Below are 21,034 nucleotides of genomic sequence, written 5' to 3'. Positions count from 1 at the left end.
TCCTTCCTGGGAGGTCCCTTCCAACTATACAATTACAGTCATACCTCGGGTTAAGTACGCTTCAGGTTGAGTACTTTCAAGTTAAGTACTCCGCAGACCCGTCTGGAATGGATTAATCCACTTTCCATTACTTTCAATGGGAAAGTTTGCTTCAGGTTAAGTACGCTTCAGGTTAAGTATGGACTTCCAGAACCAATTAAGTACTTAACCTGATGTACCACTGTACATTATTGCCTTCATTTTATGGACCAATGGTCTCATTAGACAGTAAAATTCGTGTTAAATTGCTGTTTTAGGGGGTGTTTTTCATCGTCTGGAATGGATTAATCCACTTTCCATTACTTTCAATAGGAAAGTTTGCTTCAGGTTAAGTACGGACTTCCGGAACCAATTAAGTACTTAACCTGAGGTACCACTGTATATGATTCTATGGTCTTCAGCTGGTTCATTCAACTTTTTCCCATTCAATCTTTGATCTCTTTACCGGATACATGCCTGTTCTAATTCCTGTTATCCAAACCTGGCCCCCAGAGACAGAAACATTTTGGTACCTATGACACTCTTGGCAAATGATGCCCGCTTGAGTGTGGCCAGACCAAGGTCCCCGATTTTGACGGATCCCGTGGGCCCCGTGATGAAGACGTTGTCGCATTTCAGGTCGCGGTGGATGATCGGAGGCGATCGCGTGTGGAGAAAATGGAGACCCCGCAAGATCTGTCTGCTCCAGCGCTGAAGTACTTTTAGCTTCATCTCCTTGAAGCGCTTCAGATACCTACAAAAAGGAAGTGCCATTAGACTCGGAGCCACCTCACCATAGTAGTAATAATAATAATAGTTTATTATTTATTATTAGTTTATTATTATTTATAATAATAATAGCTAATTTGTCCATGTCTAGGGGGCGCAATCTGGACGGTTCTGCCAGGGGTGCAAGTTCACCTAGCTATGGCTCTGCGTACAGGGCAGGCCAAATGTCACTCAAAGCCAGGGCCGTCTTTACCCCTGGGGTGCAAGGGGCGTGGGGCACCTGGGCGTCGAATTCTGGGGGGTGCCAGGCACCCGCTGCTGAAGCCACCTAAGCTCTTAACTATGTACCCATTATGAAATAATAAATAGTTTTGATCAAGCTAGAAAAATGAAATACATATATACCTAGGTATTACCAAAATGTATACCTACTGTTTCACTAAAGGCCTTTCGACTTTGTGCGCTCATTTACCAAAGACGCACCGCGGCAGCGCTTGTGATGTCATTTACAACAGTGCCGCTTGTCAGACTCAACGATGGCACTTGTCAGTCTCAATGGCGCTGTGGACGCAAAATTAACTCTAACATCAAAATATTATGTTATGTATTGTATTGAGTTGCCATGTGGCAGCGGGGTCAGCGGCACCTTTGAGACGACTGATGTTTCTCCTAAGTAGGTGCCTAAACAATACATATAAGTTTAAGTGTGGTGGTGTTGTATAATGACGTATAAGTGTATTGTAAATAAATGAGCAAATAAAAAAGTTTCTTTTTCCTCCCTTCTTTCGTAAACAAGAGATAAGGCGTAAGCGTGGTGTCTGACATGAGCATAATAAAAGTTAATTTGTGGGCTAAACTAAATTTGGGGCCACTGGGCGGATCTTTGCATCCCGGCGGCGCATATGCTAAAGACAGCCCTGCTCATAGCTCCCCCAAATCTCAACATCTGCTACCTGCACTCTGCCTCATGGGAGGGCCAGCCCTGGTCACTGTTGTCAAATCAGGAGGAATGCTTGAAAAGGGGGTTGACTGGAAGCATCTCTAGTTTGGCCTTCATCTATACCATCAGGTGCCATACAAAGGCCCTAGACATATCAAGAGATTCATCGCATCCTGGTCGTCGTTTCTTTTAGCTCCTGCCATCGGGACGGAGATATAGAAAAATGAAGGCGAGAACGAGCCATCTCAAGAACAGCTTCTTTCCTAGAGCAATTTTGGTCTTAAATGGAAATTCTGGACTTTGAAGTCTTTATATTTTGTTTGTTTATTGTTCTGTATTGTATTGTGCTTATTAGTATTTTAATTCATGTGGAGTGTCTTAATTGAGTTGATACAGCAACCGAGAAACTTCGTTGTTCCCGCAAGGGGACAATGACGATAAAGATCTATTCTGTTCTATTCTATTCTCGTTACGTGGAGCTTCCTCAGACACAACAGGCGAAGAAATGAAATGGTGTGCATCCCCACTACTACGGGACAACAGCCCCGGAGGCCCCATGGCCCTCTCCCCACTGACCCCACTGCTACCTTCCCATTGTCGCCCCCCCCCCCAGCCAGTTTCATGCTCACGTTTTGAGGGTGCCCGAGGTCATGAGTTCAGTGACCAGGACGATGCAGACCTGCCCCTTCACCGAAGACTTCCACGAGTCGTAGAACCGGACGATATTCGGGTGCTGGAGGCCCTTCAGCATCTCCACCTCCTCGCTGAAACGCTGCCTCTCCATCTTGGACAGCTTCCGCGTCTGAGAAAGGAGAAGGAAGCAGGCAGAAGCGTTAAGAGCTGCACAGCCAACTCCGAGGCAACCGATGTCACGCAAACAAAATGGGAAATGATATACAATGAATCGAAAAGGCTGTTCAGAATAACTTTTATTTTTAAAAAACCCCAGAAGCTTTTCTTTTGGGAATTATAGGGAAAGAACTACCTAAATTGTATAGAAATTTATTTACGTATGCGACTACAGCGGCAAGAATGTTACTTGCCCAAAAATGGAAAGAAGAAGTCCCAGCAAAGGAAGAATGGATACAAAAATTTATGGAATACTGTATGCAGAAATGGCGAAACATACTGGAATAGTAGGAAATCAAGATAACAAACTTTATATAAAAGAAAGGAAACGGTTTATTGAATATTTAGAGAGAAATGAAAGCATTGGCAGGATTATTGTAATAACCTGCAGTTTCACAAGAGTATATATTTGCAGTAGATAATTAAATGAGCAAGTTAAATGAATTTGGATATGCAGAATATAAAAAAATAAATTTAAGGAACCTCAGAAAGAGGGGGAAGGAAGTCAAATTTTGAAATGTTAAATTGTTTGTAAAATCAATGTATAGACTTGAAAAGTATAAATAAAAACTAAACAAACAAAAAAGCCAAACTGAGCTTTTGTAATGTAAGCATGCACATTTATAATAATAACAAAATTTTACTTATACCCCGCCCTTCCCGGTTTAAAAACTGGTCTCAGGGCAGCTAACAGCAAATATACTGTAAAACATTGATTAAAATGCGACTTTAAAAACAGCTTAAAAACAGCATAAAATACAAGATAAATGCAGCATCAATGTCAATAAAATTCTAAAATTCAGGGTCACTGGGGGGGACGGGACCCAGTTCAGTAAACATCAAGTGGTCGCCAGGGCTAACTAGCCAAGTTGGGCAGCAAGGAGACCAGGAAGAGTTTAAATGTGGGGTCCCAGAAGGGTTTCTTCATAGAAAAAGGAAAGGGAAAAGGGAATAGAGATTCAGGCTAATTCAAATTGAAGGCCAGGCGGAATAGCTCTGTCATACAGGCCCTGCGGAAGGAGATCATGTCCTGCGGGGCCCTAGTCTCGTGGGACAGAAGATTCCACCAGGTCGGAGCCATCACTGAAAAAGCCCTGGCCCTGGTAGAGGATAATCTGGCTTCTTTAGGGCCTGGGACCCTTAAGATATTATCATTCATGGACCTTAGGGTCCTCTGTGGGACATACCAGGAGAGGCAGTCCCGTAAGTACGAGGGTCCTAGGCCGCATAGGGCAAGCAAGATATGTCAATTGTAATTATTTGTTGTTAGGTAAAGGTAAAGGGACCCCTAACCATTAGGTCCAGTCGTGACCGACTCTGGGGTTGCGCGCTCATCTCGCATTATTGGCCGAGGGAGCCGGCGTACAGCTTCCATGTCATGTGGCCAGCATGACTAAGCCGCTTCTGGTGAACCAGAGCAGCGCACGGAAACGCCGTTTACCTTCCCACTTGGAGTGGTACCTATTTATCTACTTGCACTTTGACGTGCTTTTGAACTGCTAGGTTGGCAGGAGCTGGGACCAAGCAACGGGAGTTCACCCCATGGCTGGAATTCGAACCGCCGACCTTCTGATTGGCAAGCCCCCTAGGCTCTGTGGTTTAACCCACAGCGCCACCTACATCCCAGTTGTTAGGCGGGTCAATTATAAATGGAATGTAATTAATGAAATGTAATAGCGATGTTTATTTTTGTATTATTGTAACTATTTGTTTTATTACTGTGGAATTTCCAAAAGAAAGCATTTGTAAAAATTAAAAGAAAAAGAAAAAAATTATAAGTTGCATTACTGAAATAAATGCACTTTTCGATGATATTCTAATTTTCCGAGTTTCACCTGTATTTACAAACCACTTCGATTGGCAGAATTGGCACTATTACAGGTGCCACCGAATACCCGTTCAGCATTTGATGGGTTTAGTGTGGCTGTGGCAGCGCCTAGCTTTCAAACTCCCTGCCTAGTGACATCAAGCAGGTGCCTTCAACTGCACTCTTTTCGGTGCCTGATAAAAAAAATTCCTGCTGGACAAGCCTACCCAGATGCTTAGGAAACCAAGGTGAGGCAGATGGATGCCAACAACATGCTAAATCGCTAGAATGGATTCCAGCATTTCAGGCTTCAAGCAAATTGATAAACCAGAGTAGCAGCCAAAGGGCGAGCTTAGAATCTTTTTTCTTGACGTGCTACTTTTCTTCTTGCGAGGACATTTTTTTCTTATATTTTTTTATTATTTTTTGCATATAACTTCCAAACATCTTATTACATTCATTCATATCTTATACAATTTTTGACTTCCCTCAGATTTCCTCTTCATCACTTAGCCTTACATTTCATTATCTTCACTATTACTTCTAAATACAACATAACTCAATGTCCTTCCTAAATTTCCCCTGCAATATTTCATATAATCCTCCTTACAGAACTTCTTGCAGTCCTACTAGCGTAACCTGTTGTTTACAGCTATCTTTCAAATAGTTTGCGATTCCCCCCCCCCAATCTTCTAAGAACCTCTGGTCCCTTCAGTTTCGAATTCCTCCCGTCATCTTATCCACTTCTGCATAGTCCAGAGGACATTTTTTTTTTCCAAAGGGGAGCATTCAAAAGTAGTACCTCTCTCTTGCAGGTAGTACCAACTCATTTTACTGCACATGTGGACCCAGAGTAATATTGGCCTGGCTAGAAAATGATTTGGGGGGGGGTCTCTTCTCATTTCATTTCACAGCAGTCCAAGACACACACCCCTTTTTTTGCTCCTACATTTCACAGCCTCTGACACACGCAGAAAATGCTGCAAAGTACGCTGTGGAGACCAATCCTGCCTGGTTTGAACTAGTCCCTCTCGCAAGTCCCAGGTAGATGGTCCCTGAGGGAAAACCTGCAGTTTCCCAACATAAAAAGCAGGGAGAGATGGTCCAGAAGATCTCATCACCTCGTGATATTTTCAGTCCCTCCCTCCCCACTGCAGTTCGTCCAGGTTCCCTGCTTTGGGCCGTGGAGCTGGAAGGAGACATCGCCCTAATCTCTTTGATCACCGTTTTGCTCCGCGGACGTCAGCAGCCGAACGGGATGAATACAGCCTTTCTCCAACGCCGGAGAGCCAAACGGAACCGTAAAAAAAGTCCTTCCCAGAATCACCCTTCCATCACCACTACTGCACACATACACGCCACCAGCAGCAGCCAGCTTCCTAAAGGAGCTTGTAGCCATTCTCCGTACTGATCTATAACGGCAGAGCCAAGGCCGGGGGGGGGGGGGGCGGAAGAGGTACACTCAAGAACCAAGGAAAAAATTGCACAGAGCCCGGTCTCCTGGGTTCATTTTGCAGCTGCGGAAGGGGGGTCTCCAGGAGCTGTGCCTAATAATAATAATAATAATAATAATAATAATAATTTATTATTTATACCCTGCCCATCTGGCTGGGTATCCCCAGCCACTCTGGGCGGCCCCCAACAGAATATTAAAAACACGATAAAACATCAAACATTAAAAGCCTCCCTAAACAGGGCTGCCTTCAGATGTCTTCTAAAAGTCAGAAAGTTGTTTATGTCCTTGACATCTGATGGGAGGGCCTTCCACAGGGCAGGTGCCACTACTGAGAAGGCCCCCGGCAGTGAGGAAACCGCCAGAACCCTTCCTAGCTAGTCCCCTGTCCCTATAAATGTAGCTTTCCTCTCCTCAGTCTTCAGTCTTGTTCACTTTAATAAAGAGCTGTTACTAGAGAACTGTCTCCAGCATGTTTTGTCAAGAGAGCTGAAATCACAAACCCCACGTCACAACAACTGGCGACGAAGGTGGGATCCGGAATGCTGAGGAGCGGTTAAACACAACCCTGCCTCAGAGTCCGGATTGCAGCTGAGAACAAGACTCACTGGCCAGCTGAGAAGACGACCCTGCCCGCTAGGACAATGGAGAGTCCAAGGGTATTGGAGCCCTTCCAGCCATCAGAGCCCCACACCTGGGAAGACTACGTCGAACGCTTCGAGTTCTTTGCAGTGGCTCAAGGGATCACCGATGCCAGCAAAAGAAGGGCCACATTCCTGAGCTACTGTGGGCCCGAGACCTTCAAGCTGGCCAAGGCATTACTTGCTCCAGCAAAGCTGAGTGAGACATCTCTCAAAGATATTCTTGCCTGCCTAACAAGCCACTTGGCGCCTACTGAGACCAAGATGGCCCGGCGGATGGAGTTCCATAAGAGGCAGCAGCATGCTGGGGAGTCTGTATCCACATTTCTGGCTGAACTCCGGAAGCTCGCTCAGCACTGCGGCTTCCAAAATCTGGAAGAGACTCTCCTGGATCGGTTTATTGGTGGTCTGAGCAGCAAGAAAGCCAGAAGACGCATCGTGGCTAAAGAAGAGGTTACCCTTGCTTCAGCCTTGAAAGAGGCCACCGCCACGGAGAATTATGAAAGAGAGGAGCTTGATGCCAGTCGCAAGGCCACTAAGCCACAGATAGAAGTTGCGCATGCCATGGACGAGCTAGAGGCTACTCCGAGCCAGAGCCCATTCCGTGGGGTCGAGTCGGTGCGTCAGGCCTGCACAGTGCACAGAGATCGCCGAGGCAGTTGCCCAGGTTGTGGCGGAAACCATGAAAGGAAGAGTTGTCGTTTCAGGGATGCTATCTGCCGGACGTGCGGAAAGACGGGTCACATCGCCAGGGTCTGTAGATCGGCGGCGTCGGGAGCGACAGGAGCACCTAGACTGGAGCATCGCAGACCGCCCACAGCAACTCGTTTTCTAAAGGACTGCCACTACGTAACGGAGATCAACGGGAGGGCCGTGCAGTTTCCAGCGCAAGGCAAGGCACACGTCAAGGTGAAGATTGAGGGTCAGCAGTGCGACATGGAGGTGGACTCCGGATCCGCATTCACCATCGTGTCGGACCAGACCGCGAAGACATTCTTCCCCAGGGGTAAGTTGCCCCCTCTGGAGCCCTTTCCGGCAACCTTGCAGTCGTACTCAGCAGGCCGCATCCATGTTATGGGAATGTGTGCCGTGAGAGTACAGTTCCGGGACAAACAGGCTGTACTCAAACTGGTGATTGCGAAGGGCAGTCGCCCCAGTCTCCTGGGCACTGACTGGTTCCCTGCCCTGGGACTGAGTATCTCAGGGCTTAATTCAATCCAAACCTGCCCTGAGATGAGTGAGGTATTATGCAAGGAATTTGCTGGTCTCTTTAATGGAAAACTGGGTTGTTATAAAGGGCCCCCAGTTGACTTCGAGTTGGACCCCGGGGTGGCTCCAATCCGACTCAAACCAAGGCGAGTGCCATTTGCACTGCAACCCAAGATCGAGGCAGAGCTGGATAAATTGGTCAAGCAGGGAGTTCTCTCACCCGTGGACTCTGCTAAGTGGGAGACTCCAATCGTCACACCCCTTAAAGCAAATGGGGAAGTCAGGATATGTGCAGATTACAAATGTACTATCAATAAGGCACTCAGGGGAAACTCATACCCCATTCCAGTCGTATCACATCTGTTGGCTAAACTGGCTGGGGGCAAGGTGTTCGCCAAAATTGACCTGGCACAAGCTTACCAACAGCTGCCAGTAACCCCACAATCAGCGGAAGCACAGACTATTGTCACACATAAAGGGGCGTTCAGAGTTAACAGATTACAGTTCGGAGTTTGTGTGGCCCCAGGGATTTTTCAAGGGCTCATGGAACGCCTGTTAAGAGGTCTGCCGGGGGTCTTGCCATTTTTTGATGATGTTTTGATTGCTGGAAAAGACCCACAGGAACTGGTTGCGCGTGTCCGTGCAGTGTTGCTCAAGTTCAAGGAGGTGGGGTTGCAACTGAAAAAAGAAAAATGCAGTTTTGGGGTGCCAACTGTGGATTTCTTGGGGTTTAAAATTGATGCATCAGGCATCCACCCCACAGATGCTAAGATTAAGGCCATCATCGAGGCACCACGACCACAGAACAAGACGGAGTTGCAGTCATTCCTGGGACTTATTAACTTTTATCATTCGTTCTTACCCCAGAAAGCTTCGGTAGCTGAACCATTACATAGACTATTGCAGAAAAAGAATGTGTGGCGATGGGGGCGGGAGCAGCAGAAGGCTTTTGACTCCTTGCGAGGAATGCTGAGTAGCAGGAGCGTCCTTGCTCATTATGATGAGTCAAAGCCGCTGGTCCTGGCATGTGATGCCTCTCAATACGGTCTGGGGGCTGTGCTGAGTCATAGGGAACCGGATGGGTCGGAAAAGCCCATCTCTTTCTATTCCCGTACGTTGTCGCCCACAGAGCGCAACTATGCTCAAATTGATAAAGAGGCACTGGCTATTGTGTCCGGAATCAAAAGGTTCTATGATTATTTGTACGGTCGCCATTTCTCCATTGAAACGGACCACAAACCACTGTTAGGGTTGTTCAACCCAAACAAACAAACGCCACAAATTCTCTCCCCCAGAATGTTGCGTTGGTCAATATTCCTGAATGGGTTCCAGTACACCTTGACCCATGTGCCGGGGAAACAGTTGTGCCATGCTGATGCGCTGAGTCGATTGCCCCTTCCTGGCGGGAGCAATGAGGATCCTGCTCCGGCGGAGCACATTATGATGCTAGAAACACTTCCGGGGGCTCCTGTAACAGCTACGGATATAGCTGAGAAAACTAGGAAAGATGCTGTTCTCTCCCGTGTGCTCACTTGGGTGGGGAGGGGGTGGCCAGGTGGTCCGCATGAAGAAAAATTCAGGCCTTATGCGACAAGGCAGCACGAATTGTCCATGCATAAGGGTTGTCTCCTATGGGGAGATAGGGTGATAATCCCAGCACCACTGAGAAACAGGGTTCTTGAGACGCTTCACATGGGACACCCGGGAATGGTCAGGATGAAGTCGCTAGCCCGATGTTATGTGTGGTGGCCTGGAATGGACCAGAACATAGAACAATGGGTACGAACATGCAAGGCATGCCAAGAGGTGCGGCCAGAAGTGGCCAGAGCACCAGTCCACTGGTGGGAGCAGTCCAGGACTCCCTGGAGCCGGCTGCACATAGATTTTGCTGGGCCATTCCAAGGGAAGGTTTTTTTGGTTATCGTTGATGCATATTCCAAATGGTTAGAAGTGGCGATGGTCCCTAGCATGGCATCAGCTGCCGTAATCAAGGTGTTGAGGCAGCTGTTTGCTACCCACGGGTTACCTGAGACCATTGTATCAGATAATGGGGCAGCTTTTGTATCCCAAGAATTCAGGGCATTCTTGGCTGATAACTTTATAAGAGGGGTCACATCCGCGCCCTTTCACCCATCCTCCAATGGGCAGGCTGAGCGCATGGTAAGAACAGCCAAAGAATCCATTGCGCGCTTAATGGAGGGTAACTGGTCGGCTCGCATTGCGCGAATGTTATTTTTGCAGCATGCGACGCCGTGTACTGCGACGGGCAAGTCGCCAGCCGAGCTGCTCTTAGGTAGAAGACTGGTAACGGTGCTGGATTATGTCCACCCAGATAAAATGCCAAACCGTAATTCAAGAGCAACCCCCCAGGCTGAGACTGACACAACAAGGTATCTCGCCCCTGAAGATCTGGTCTGGGTGAGGAACTATTCACGAGGTCCGCGGTGGGTGGCCGGTGTGATCACCCGGGCTAGTGGACCTGTGTCCTATTATGTGACCTTGGAAAATGGGCAAGTTTGGAAGAGACATATAGATCAGCTGAGGCGCCGGGCGCTCAGCAGGGAGGAGTCAGATAATTCATCCCTGGCTAATGACGCACAGCTGCAAGACCAGAGTGAAAATGGTCCAGAGGTACAGTCACCAGGGGCTTCAGCAAATGAACCAGGGTCTGCTAGTCCTCATGATGACGAGGTACAGGTCGGGGACCCTGAGATGTCTGGGACTCCATCTGTTCCTGATGAAACCCCTATAGCAGCCCCTCCACCACAGGTAACACCCAATCCAGAACCTGCAACACCTGTTGTCAGGAGATCAGGTAGAAGTTGTAGGACCCCACAGTACCTGAGGGATTACGTCTGCTGTGCTCACTAGGGGGGGAGGGGTGTTGTGTATTGAGTCAAAGGATTTTATATCTGTATTATTATTGTCTGTATGTGCATTAGGATAAAGTAACTGCCTTTTGGTTCCAGAGGGTACAGCTACTATTGGTTCATTTAAGCTGCTGTATTTGGATCCTCTGTCTTATTGGTTTCCTCCAAAAGGCAGCACTGTGATTGCTTGATATTGTTCCCTCCAAAATGTATCCCTTCCTAGCTAGTCCCCTGTCCCTATAAATGTAGCTTTCCTCTCCTCAGTCTTCAGTCTTGTTCACTTTAATAAAGAGCTGTTACTAGAGAACTGTCTCCAGCATGTTTTGTCAAGAGAGCTGAAATCACAAACCCCACGTCACAACACTTAGCGCCTGGGTTGAACCATGGGGGTGGAGACGCTCCTTCAGGTCTAGTGGGCCGAGGCCGTTTAGGGCTTCAAAGGTCAGCGCGAACCCTTTGAATTGTGCTCGGAAACGTACTGGGAGCCAACGTAGGTCTTTCAGGACCGGTGTTATGTGGTCTCGGCGGCCGCTCCCCGTCACCAGTCTAGCTGCCGCATTCTGGATTAGTTGCAGTTTCCGGCTCACCTTCAAAGGTAGAGCGCATTGCAGTAGTCCAAGCGGGAGATAACCAGAGCTTGCACCACTCTTGGCGAGACAGTCCATATGCAGGATGTGAGGTTTGTGACAGGGGGTGTTTTGCCCTGGCAAACATCTGAAGCCACCCCCCCTTTTAGCTCATACAATATGTCCTCTAATTGTTACCTCATGTGGCCTGGCTGCCCTCCTCCTGAAATGGGTGCTTGAGGGGGGTGAGGGGAAGTTTGCGAGTGGGGGGCAGCGTAGACAGGCAGGCGAGCTCCAGCAAGGAGTGAAGGGCAATGGCAAGGATCCAGCCAGAATCAGACCCCAGTTGGGCAAGGGCCAGAACCACTGCTGGCACCAAGCTCCACATGCAGCTGGAACAGAGGGGGGCCATTTGGCTTGCAGGAGCTGGCTGCGAAAAGAGTGAAAATTGTAGAGGCAAACACGGCATCCCAGGTCCACCCCTCCTCTGTGCCTCAAGGGAGCTCAGTTGGAAGAGAAACGGTGGGGGGGGGGGAACGACAGACGAAACGTGCTTTAAAAGCGGCCGCTCTGCCAGGGATTCGGCTGCGTCTCTTTCCGGTGGCGCGGCGCCCACCTGCTAGGCCACACTGCCGCCATGTGCCGGGCGGGAACCGCCTCACGGCCTCATTGGCCTGGGCCTCTGTGGTGGAGCTGGAGGCGGTTCGTATTTTTACACTCGGGGTGTTTATGAACTTTTGCTACAGATGCAGCTGTGTGCCGTCAGCCGCTGTGAAAGCTTCATTGTCCGCAGCACAGGAGAGGCGAGGGAAAGAAACACCGGACCAGAGCGACTTCATAAATGAAGGCACATTTGTAGCAAGGCCGGGGGGGGGGGGGAGAGGAGCCCCTGCAGCTTGCATGTGGAGCAAAACAGTGCAATAGGAAAGGGGAGCCTGACTATGGTCTCTATGAACCGCAGGGGCCTCAGCTCCCCGCTTTCTGGATGAGCTCCAGCAGACCCTCTTAGGCCTGGTGCGCCACAGAAAGAGCCACAGTTTGCTAATGCCCACAAACCAAATAAGTTGGATACGATTGGGAAAGCCTGGGAGCAGCTCAACTGGATTAAATTCACAACGAGGCTAAAGGATAGAGAAACGTTATCGGGAGCAGCTAGGTAAATGGGATTCAGGAACTAGCTGCATAAAAAGGCAAACTGCAAATATTCGGAGATGGAGTGAAATACTTATACAATGTGCTAAAGAAGCTGCAATGTTTTGATCGAAGCGATAGTATCGCATGTATTGCGTTTCAATCTTCAGAGCAGTGCAGTATCTATCAGAATGTGTGAACTGGCTCTTTTTACGGTAGAAGTAAAAGCTTGCAAATTCTGTATGTGTTTCCAAAAGTGCCACAGTTTGCTATATCAAAGTTTGAATCGGCATCCACACAATCAATGTGGATTAAGAACTCCTCAAGGGCCCCACCAGACTGGCGTTTTCAAAGGTGTTTTCTGCAACATGCAATTGATGCAATGACAGCGTATTAGGGGTGGACTGTAAACACACCATTTTGCTTTTATTGGCAGCTTTGTGATGCTTCCCCCAAGCTGCCATGTTATTGCCCTCTGGAGGGGCACTCTTGCACTATAGTGCCACAAAACTAGGGTAGCAAATGCCTCTGAAACATTTATGGTATCAAAAGCTACAGGACAGCTCAGTTGGTTAGAGCAGGGGTCAGCAAACTTTTTCAGCAGGGGGCTGGTCCACTGTCCCTCAGACCTTGTGGCGGACCGGACTATATTTTGGAAAAATAAAAATGAACAAATTCCTATGCCCCACAAATAACCCAGAGATGCATTTTAAATAAAGGGACACATTCTACTCATGTAAAAACACGCTGATTCCCAAACTGTCCGCGGGCTGGATTTAGAAGGCGATTGGGCTGGATCCGGCCCCTGGGCCTTAGTTTGCCTACCCATGGGTTAGAGCATGGTGCTGATGACGCCAAGGTTGCAGGTTCAAATCCCTGCATGGGACAGCTTGCCTATTCCTGCATCACAGGGGGTTGAACTAGATCAGGCATGTCCAACACGTAGAATGTGATCTACTAGTAGATCCTGGTTGACCTCTGGCTCCTCAGCAATCTCCTTACAAAAAAGCAAAAACAAAAAACAACCCCAACTTTGGCTTCCTAAAAAAAGCTCAAGTTCCGCAACTTTGGGTAGATCACTGGCAGTCTTTTTACGACAATGGGTAGATCACTGCCAGTTTTTTTTGTACTGTGAGTAGATCGCAATCTATCAGGAGTTGCATGTCCCTCAACTAGATGATCCACAGGGTCCCTCCAAACTCTACAATTCTAGGACTCCAGCAGGAAGTTATATGACATGCACTCAATGGAACTGAGGCAGTATGTCTGCCCCAAGAACATCTGTAAGAGCAGTTTTGAAAGTGGGATCTGCACAGAATGCAAAATAAAAAGGGCATATGGAGGGGCCCTAAGCATCAGCATTATGTCCCTCCCTCCCACCCACCCCAAAAAAGCTGTAGAAAAGCCATCCAAGACAGAAGCCATCCTAGAAGCGACACCCTCTACCCTGGAAGCTCTGTCCCCTAATCCCTAAGGCATCGAATAAGCTTCTTCCTCTTCTTCAGCTGGCACCTCGCTGCCAGACAAGCTTGCCAGAAGCTATTAGTTTAGAGCCTGACATCTTCGGAAAAGGGAACACTTAATTGCTTTCTGAAGTCATTCAGATTCGCAAGTCTAGACGGCCCTCTTTTAGTGGCAGTTTGCCCCTTGGATGGAAGGTGTGGAGCCGTCCGGCCTCCTATTCCCACCCCTGGAAGAGCTCACTCCCGATCGGCTGGTGGCGTAAGGCTCCCCCTTGCCCTGGAGATTCTCCGTATTCCCGTCAAGACGTCCGCCGCTTCTCTGCAAGTCCTGCCGAGTTTTGTGGCACAGGCCACACACAGGAGTACAACATGGGTTTTGCTCGGCTCTTGAGCTCGCTGCCGCTTGAAATTGGACTCTCTGCGCCGTGAAACAGGGGGCCTTGCCTCTTGGTTCCACCTGCATCCCAGCCAGACTCCCAAGTTGCTGTGACAACCAATGTGGCCAAGGCTCATTTCACACAAGGTTGAGCTACTAGGCCCTTGGGACTTTTATTTGTTCAGGGAACCAACCTGACATAAAACGCCTGCCCCTATCGGATTAGCTTGCTTCCTCTTCCCCAAAGTAGGCCATACACTGGTGCCCACTGGGAACGGCAGGGTGGAAGCCGGGGAGATGAACAGGCGACAGAGCCACCTGATTTTAAGTTTGTCCCCATCCTTCTCCATGCTGAATGCTACGGGGGCAATACGGAGACGGAAGAGGAGGAAAAAACTGAAAGTGTCCCCCCCCCCGAGAAAGAGGAGACAGTGTGGTACAGTGGTTAGTGCTGGGCTAGGACCTGAGAGACCAAGGTTCAAATCCAACCCACGGAGGGAGGGAATGCGAGTGACTTGCCCAAGGCCGCTTACTGGAGAGGCAAGATTCAAAACCAGGGTTGCTTTGAGCGGTGGTTCACTTTAAACTGAGCCGCAATACTGCAAGGTAGGGTTCAATAGGCTAAAATTGACTATTTAGGCTGCTACCCTGCAACCACCCTACACCCTAGAGCAGGGGTCAGCAAACTTTTTCAGCAGGGGGCCGGTCCACTGTCCCTCAGACCTTGTGGGGGGCCGGACTCTATGTTGGGGAAAAAATATGAACGAATTCCTATGCCCCACAAATAACCCAGAGATGCGTTTTAAATAAAAGGACACATTCTACCGTACTCCTATAAAAACATGCTGATTCCTGGACCATCCGCGGGCCGGATTTAGAAGGTGTTTGGGCCGCATCCGGGCCTTAGTTTGGTGGGGACCCTGCCCTAGAGGACTAGCAGCACGAAAGTTTCTCATTTCCATATATATTTTTTAATTTGCAGAGCATTCTCACATATACCCTGTGTCAGAAAGTGGACCCAGTTATTTCTGTTTTTCAGGCGCTTCGCTCCATGCCTCTCTACAGGAAGGGCCACAGCTGAGGGGCAGAAATACTCCTCTCTAGAGCTAAGGACCACAGCCTGCCCCTATATATTTTAACACAGAGCCCCCCCTGTCCAGCTAGGGCACTGGGTGCAAACAACAGCTGCCCGGAGAAATCACACTTGGCTGACGCTGTTCCAAGGCCTTTGCTGCAACCCTGGGTAATGTGATATAGACGAAGAGGAAGGGAGGGAGCAAGATAAATCAGGGTTAGACAAGAGGGAGAATGCCAGGCCTAGAAAGACTCCTTCCTTCCTTCAATGACACCCCAAGACACACACACACACACTGCCCCTAGCTGGGTTCTAGCAGGCCGCGGCAGTTTTCACAAGGATAAAAAGGACTCAGAAGAAGATAAATGGGATTAACTGGGATTTACTCATGCGTTAGGTTTGAGCCCAGTGAACACCTGCAATTTTCAACCCACTGCTTTTTGCATAAACCAGTTCCAAGTTCCATTACACTTGCCCATACAAAGTCTACGCCTATGAGCAATCCACTCGCAGGGGGGCAAGCGTAGTGAGGTCTTTGATCCATTGGCTAAACAGAGCAGTACATTTACCTTTCTTTGTTTTTGTACTATAATTTTTTAAAATTCTGTTTCTATAATTTCACCATTTGACTTCCAATAATTGCATAGTTCCATAAATTGACTTCCCACCCTCATCCCTACAGTGTTTTTGTTCAAACCCTTTTCCTACTGCATCAAACTCTATTACAGAAATCCTTGTAATGCAATTTCTTAATCACTTACATTTATCTTTCCAATGCAGCAGTATCAGTCTTTTGGACATGGTGTTAACTGTTAACAATTGTTTTGGTGATATATACCTTTTGTTTTATGGGACGCGGGTGGCGCTGTGGGATAAGCCACTGTGCCACTTGGGGCTTGCCGATCGAAAGGTCGGCGGTTCGGATCTCCGCGACGAGGTGAGCTGCCATTGTTCGGTCCCAGCGCCTGCCCACCCATTTCGAAAGCACACAGTGCAAGTAGATAAATAAGTGCCACTCTGGTGGGAAGGTAAAGGGTGTTTCCGTGCGCTGCTCTGGTTTCGCCAGAAGTGGCTTAATCATGCTGGCCACATAACCCGGAAAAACTGTCTGCGCAAGCAGACAAACGCCGGCTCCCTCGGCCTTTAAAGCGAGATGAGCGCCGCAACCCCAGAGTCATTCGTGACTGGACTTAATTGTCAGGGGTCCCTTTACCTTTACCCTACTTCTTTATGCTAACATATAGGGCAGTCAACGTTATTTTTCTGTTCTTCCTTCCTTCTTTTTCAAACCCCTTTTAATGTGTTGAGCCCTACAGCCTCTCCCTTTCAATCCCATGAAAACACTCATTGGGCCGAGGAGGGTCTCCAGGCCCCAAGATCCAACTTCAAAGCAAACTTGAGGCCTGGAACCTCTTTTAGTTTTAGTTTTAGTTTAGTTTGGTTTAATATAGTTTAGTTTTAAGCCCAGGACTTGCACCCAATCTGCAGAGACCGGGAGCCTCACGGTGGAAGCAGTATCAGCCCTGAAACTAAGACACAAAGACCCTTGCCAGAATTTCCCATTTCCTGGGAGGCCACCCACCACCCGGGCAGCTATTTGGTGACTGAGCCTAAGTAGCTGGGGAGATGTATCATATAAGGTATGGTATTTATTTCTGTCTTATTTTAAAGCATTGTTATCTGTTCCAAGCCTCTGAGGTACAGAGCCTATAACTCTAACTTTTCCCTCTGGGACACACTTCCAGAACAAAAATTGGTTCGCGCCGCACCAATTTTTTTTTAATTGCTAAGAAATACATTGGAAAGTAAAAAGAGAAACCACTCCTGGCATTGCTTGATTTATAACACAGAACGCACCTACAGTGGTACCTCGACCTCCGAAGGCGATCTGTTCCGCGGCGCTCTTCGGAAGTCGAAACCTTCGGAAGTCAAAGTGTCGATTTTGCGCATGTGCAGAACACGCGCGTGCGGCGAAAATACTTCCAGGTTAGCGGACTTCGGAAATCAAAACGTTTGGAAGTCGAGGTACCACTGTACTTTATAATATGATCGTGGGATACCCAGAAAGAATAAAACAATGCAGCTACATATGAACCTTACCTTCCAAGTCCCGGACTGCAGAATCCGGGACCGGCAGCCGTGTGACACCAGAAGTTGCGTCGACGTAACTTCCGGTGTCGCTTTGCCCTCCTATGGGCACCAAAAATGGCCGGCGGCGGCTTCGAAACTCGCTTCTACGCATGTCCGGAAGTGCATCGACGCAACTTCCGGTGTCGCTCTGCCCATGTATGGGCACCAAAAATGGCCGTCGACGACACCGGAAGTCCCGTCTACGCACTTCCGGACATGTGTAGATGCGACGTTTGAAGCCGGCAGTGGCCATTTTTGGTGCCCATAGAAGGGCAAATCAGAAAAAAAAAATGGCCGCTGGCAGGAGAAAATAACGGAGAAAAACGGGCGATGAAGTGATACGGGGGACCACCGGGGAAAGGTAAGTAAAAACGGGGGTTTCCTGGGGAAAACGGGGTACTTGGCAGCTATGATATGAACACAAATCATTCCCTTAATAGAATATTGATTGTCCTCGAATCTCACAGTCGCGTTTGCCATCCTCTTCTGCCATATCCTTTGAAAAACCACTGCTGTAACTTCAGGTGAAGTTATGTTGCAGTGCCAGGTGACAAGTCACCCTCTTACTTTTCCAGGCCAAGGGAGTGGTACCTGTAAATATTAAGTCTTGCATTTATGCATTTGAAATATTTGTTCATCCCTCTGGATGATGGGTCCCCAATGCTGAGCCTCGAATCTGTTTCCCGTTCTCTAGAGACCCTCTAGAGACCCAATGTCCGCTGGTTCCCGTGTCCATTAATACATGCAGAAAATAGTCGTCCTCAGCAAATATTGGTTAGGCAGCTCCAGGCTGTATTTCCCCACCCCCACCCCCCCAAAAAGAAGGCCAGCCATAAAACGATGCTTTAAATTTACTTCTGCACACCAGAAATAGACCCAGGCAGAACTTTTCGGATGGGGAGGCTGGGTCCCAATAGCTCAGGTTTGTGGTTTGCTGGCCGCAGATGTTTTAAAAGGCAACATAATGATCAACTGCAAGAGAAAATAGGACAGAGCTATTTTTTAAAAGGCGAACAAGTGACAGTAAATCCCGTGTTTGTGCAAGAGGCTTATCCCCAGCACAAGGACTGCTTAAGGAAAAAAAAAGACTTGGAAAAGCTTGATAAATGTTCCTTATTTTTAGTTGGCCTCCTGAAAAACATCTGCAAATCGAAGAGCGTCATTGGAGAAGGAAGAAATGCTACACTGCTGCACGATTATATATTCATTTACTTGCAATATTCCTATATTGCCTAATAACAAACAAGTGGCTGGAGAGGGCTTAGCCTTAAGTCACTGGAAGTCATAATTGTCCATTATACGCAGTGTGTGTGTCTCTCCTCTCATCTAACCCAAAGCCTCTCATTGTATGTCTGAGATTAGAGGACAAAGGAAGGGTTTCAAAGTCATAGGCAGTGTTAGGATCTCGGCTATATAAGCTAGGTGCCAAATGGACTAGGCTACCCTCAGAGTCCCTTTCAAAACTAAAATTCTACGATTCTATGATCTCAACTGTGTTGCTTGATGCAGCTTGCTCTTCCAACAATTCGCTTGTATGCAAGAAGCAGAAACACACACACACAGTGGAAATAGTATTAAGGCAGAAATCTCTTTGCAGTCGCGATTTGACCCAATGCCAGTAGCAAAACGTGCCTGGCAAATTTATAACATGGGCCACAGGGTGAAGCCTTTAGCCAGAGCTCGGCCCCAGCACCTACCTTTTAAATAAATATGTAAATAAAACACTGATTGTTACTAAGCCCATTTATGGTAGTAGTGGTAGTATTCCACTCATTACTCCAGACTTTGCCCCAGAGTGATGGCTAACAGGCCTAGGGCAACAAAAAGAGAAAAAGGTAAAAGGTAAAGGACCCCTGGACGGTTCAGCCCAGTCAAAGGCGACTATGGGGTTGCGGCGCTCATCTCGCTTTCAGGCCAAGGGAGGTGGCGTTTGTCCACAGACAGCTACCAGGTCTCTACGCCTGACCTTTATCACCCCAGCCTTACAAAAGCTTAAAAACGAACCAAAATCCCAACGTCTGAGAGCCTTGGTAGAAGACAAGGTCCCTGAAATTACGATCAATGTTGCCAAATTCCGCGTACCTGCTATTAGACGCAGGAAACAAGAGCTTCCCAATGTCAATACGCAGGCGAATACGAATATTTAATTTTATTTATGTCCTTTAACTTTAAAGTGTTGTTACGGCCTAATTTGTACTGAAATCGTCCTCTGTTTATTTCTGTGTTATCCTTTGTTGATCAGTTGTATGAGTCGATTTGGTCTGTGACCGTTTAATAAATTTGATTTGAGCTACCAGGTCATGTGGCCAGCATGACTAAACCGCTTCTGGCGCAACGGGACACCGTGATGGAAGCCAGAGTGCACAGAAACACTGTTTACCTTCCTGCCACAGCAGTACCTATTTATCTACTTGCACTGGCGTGCTTTCAAACTGCTAGGTTGGCAGGAGCTGGGACTGAGCAACGGGAGCTCACCCCGTTGCGGGGAATCGAACCGCCAACCTTCTGATCGGCCAACCGAAGAGGCTCAGTGGTTTAGACCACAGTGTCACCTGCATCCCTAAAAAGAGAGAGCAAGCTGCCCCAGACCATCAGCACAGAAAACAGGGCAACCCACCCACAATTGTCATGAGTGTTCAGCTCCAGCCCTCAACCCAGCAAACAAGGACTTGGGACCCGGCTGAGACCATGTGCCTCAGGGGGGCTGAGGTGCACTTTGGACAGCAGTAAATCACACCCGCCAGGAAGATTCAGGGCCGTACGACCCCAAAGCCAGGCTGCAACCCTCGTATTCAAAAGCAGAAAAGAACTGGCTGAATTAGCCTTTACCTTTAAGCTGGTAGAGTGTCAGACTCTTAATCTCAGGGTCGTAGGTTCGAGCCCCACATTGGGTAAAAAGATTTTTGCCTTGCGGGGGGGGGGGGGGTTGGACTAGTTGGTCCCTTCCAACCCTACAATTCTATGATTCTAAGACGAAACAAACTAACCTCATGAAAGGTGTCCGTTTAAGGCACACATTTCCAACACGATGCAAAAAGCGTACACTGGCAGAGTTTTGTAGTGCAGTGTACCTTGGTTTAAGAACACTCCGGTTTAAGAACGATTTGGTTTACAAACACCGCAAAACCAGAAATAAGTGTCTTGGTTTCAGAACTTTACCTCGGTCTACAAACGGAATCCGAACGGTGGAAGGGCACCGGCAGCGGGAGGCCTCATTAGGGAAAGCGCGCCTGGGTTTAAGAACGTTTTGGTTTAAGAATGGACATCCGGAACGGATTACGTTCGTAAACCGAGGTACCACTGTAAGTGTTTGTTAAAAACAAACCAGATAGGGGAAACTGCAACATCTCCATAGCAGTGAACTGAAATGGACTCTCAATATATTTTCCCAGGACTGGAAGCGGCCCACGGAGGTCGTTTGACCAGCCCATGAGCCGCCCCAGAACCGAGTTACCTGCTCGCACGCTGCGCTAAACTGGTGCAGCGCAGAAATTGCATCTTCGCACATGCAGATGCTGAAAATCGTGTCTGTGCACACACAGACGCCAAAAACCACAGGTGCCTGCGTGCAATCCGGCCCACAGAGGGATCTCCGCGGGACCAATCCGGCCCAGGCAAGATAAACCTTGCTGGCCCCTCCTATACAGCAAGTCACATGGTGATCAGTTCCTTGTAACTGAAGGCTTCATTTTTCTGTCACTCCCTCAGACTTAACTGCTCTTTGGAAAGAGTTCTCTAACATCAGAATAAAGCTGGCATTCAGGAATACAGTGGGGC

General features: G+C 48.2%; 1 protein-coding gene across 1 annotated transcript in view; it reads right to left on the bottom strand.

Moving 5' to 3' along the window:
* WNK4 (WNK lysine deficient protein kinase 4) overlaps positions 1-21,034 on the bottom strand; it is a 56,144-nt gene that overhangs the window by 27,004 nt on the left and 8,106 nt on the right. The window contains exons 2-3 of the mRNA XM_035135485.3: positions 2,317-2,489; positions 552-772 (exon numbers count right to left, since the gene is read on the bottom strand). Of these exons, the coding sequence (XP_034991376.3) occupies positions 552-772; positions 2,317-2,489 (394 nt within the window). The remainder of the gene's footprint in view (positions 1-551; positions 773-2,316; positions 2,490-21,034) is intronic.

This window comes from Zootoca vivipara, chromosome 12, assembly GCF_965207765.1.
Source record: "Zootoca vivipara chromosome 12, rZooViv2.hap1.1, whole genome shotgun sequence".
Taxonomy (NCBI): Eukaryota; Metazoa; Chordata; class Lepidosauria; order Squamata; family Lacertidae; genus Zootoca; species Zootoca vivipara.
The sequence above is the reverse complement of the archived record's forward strand: the minus strand, read 5'-3'. Positions and strand labels throughout refer to the sequence as shown.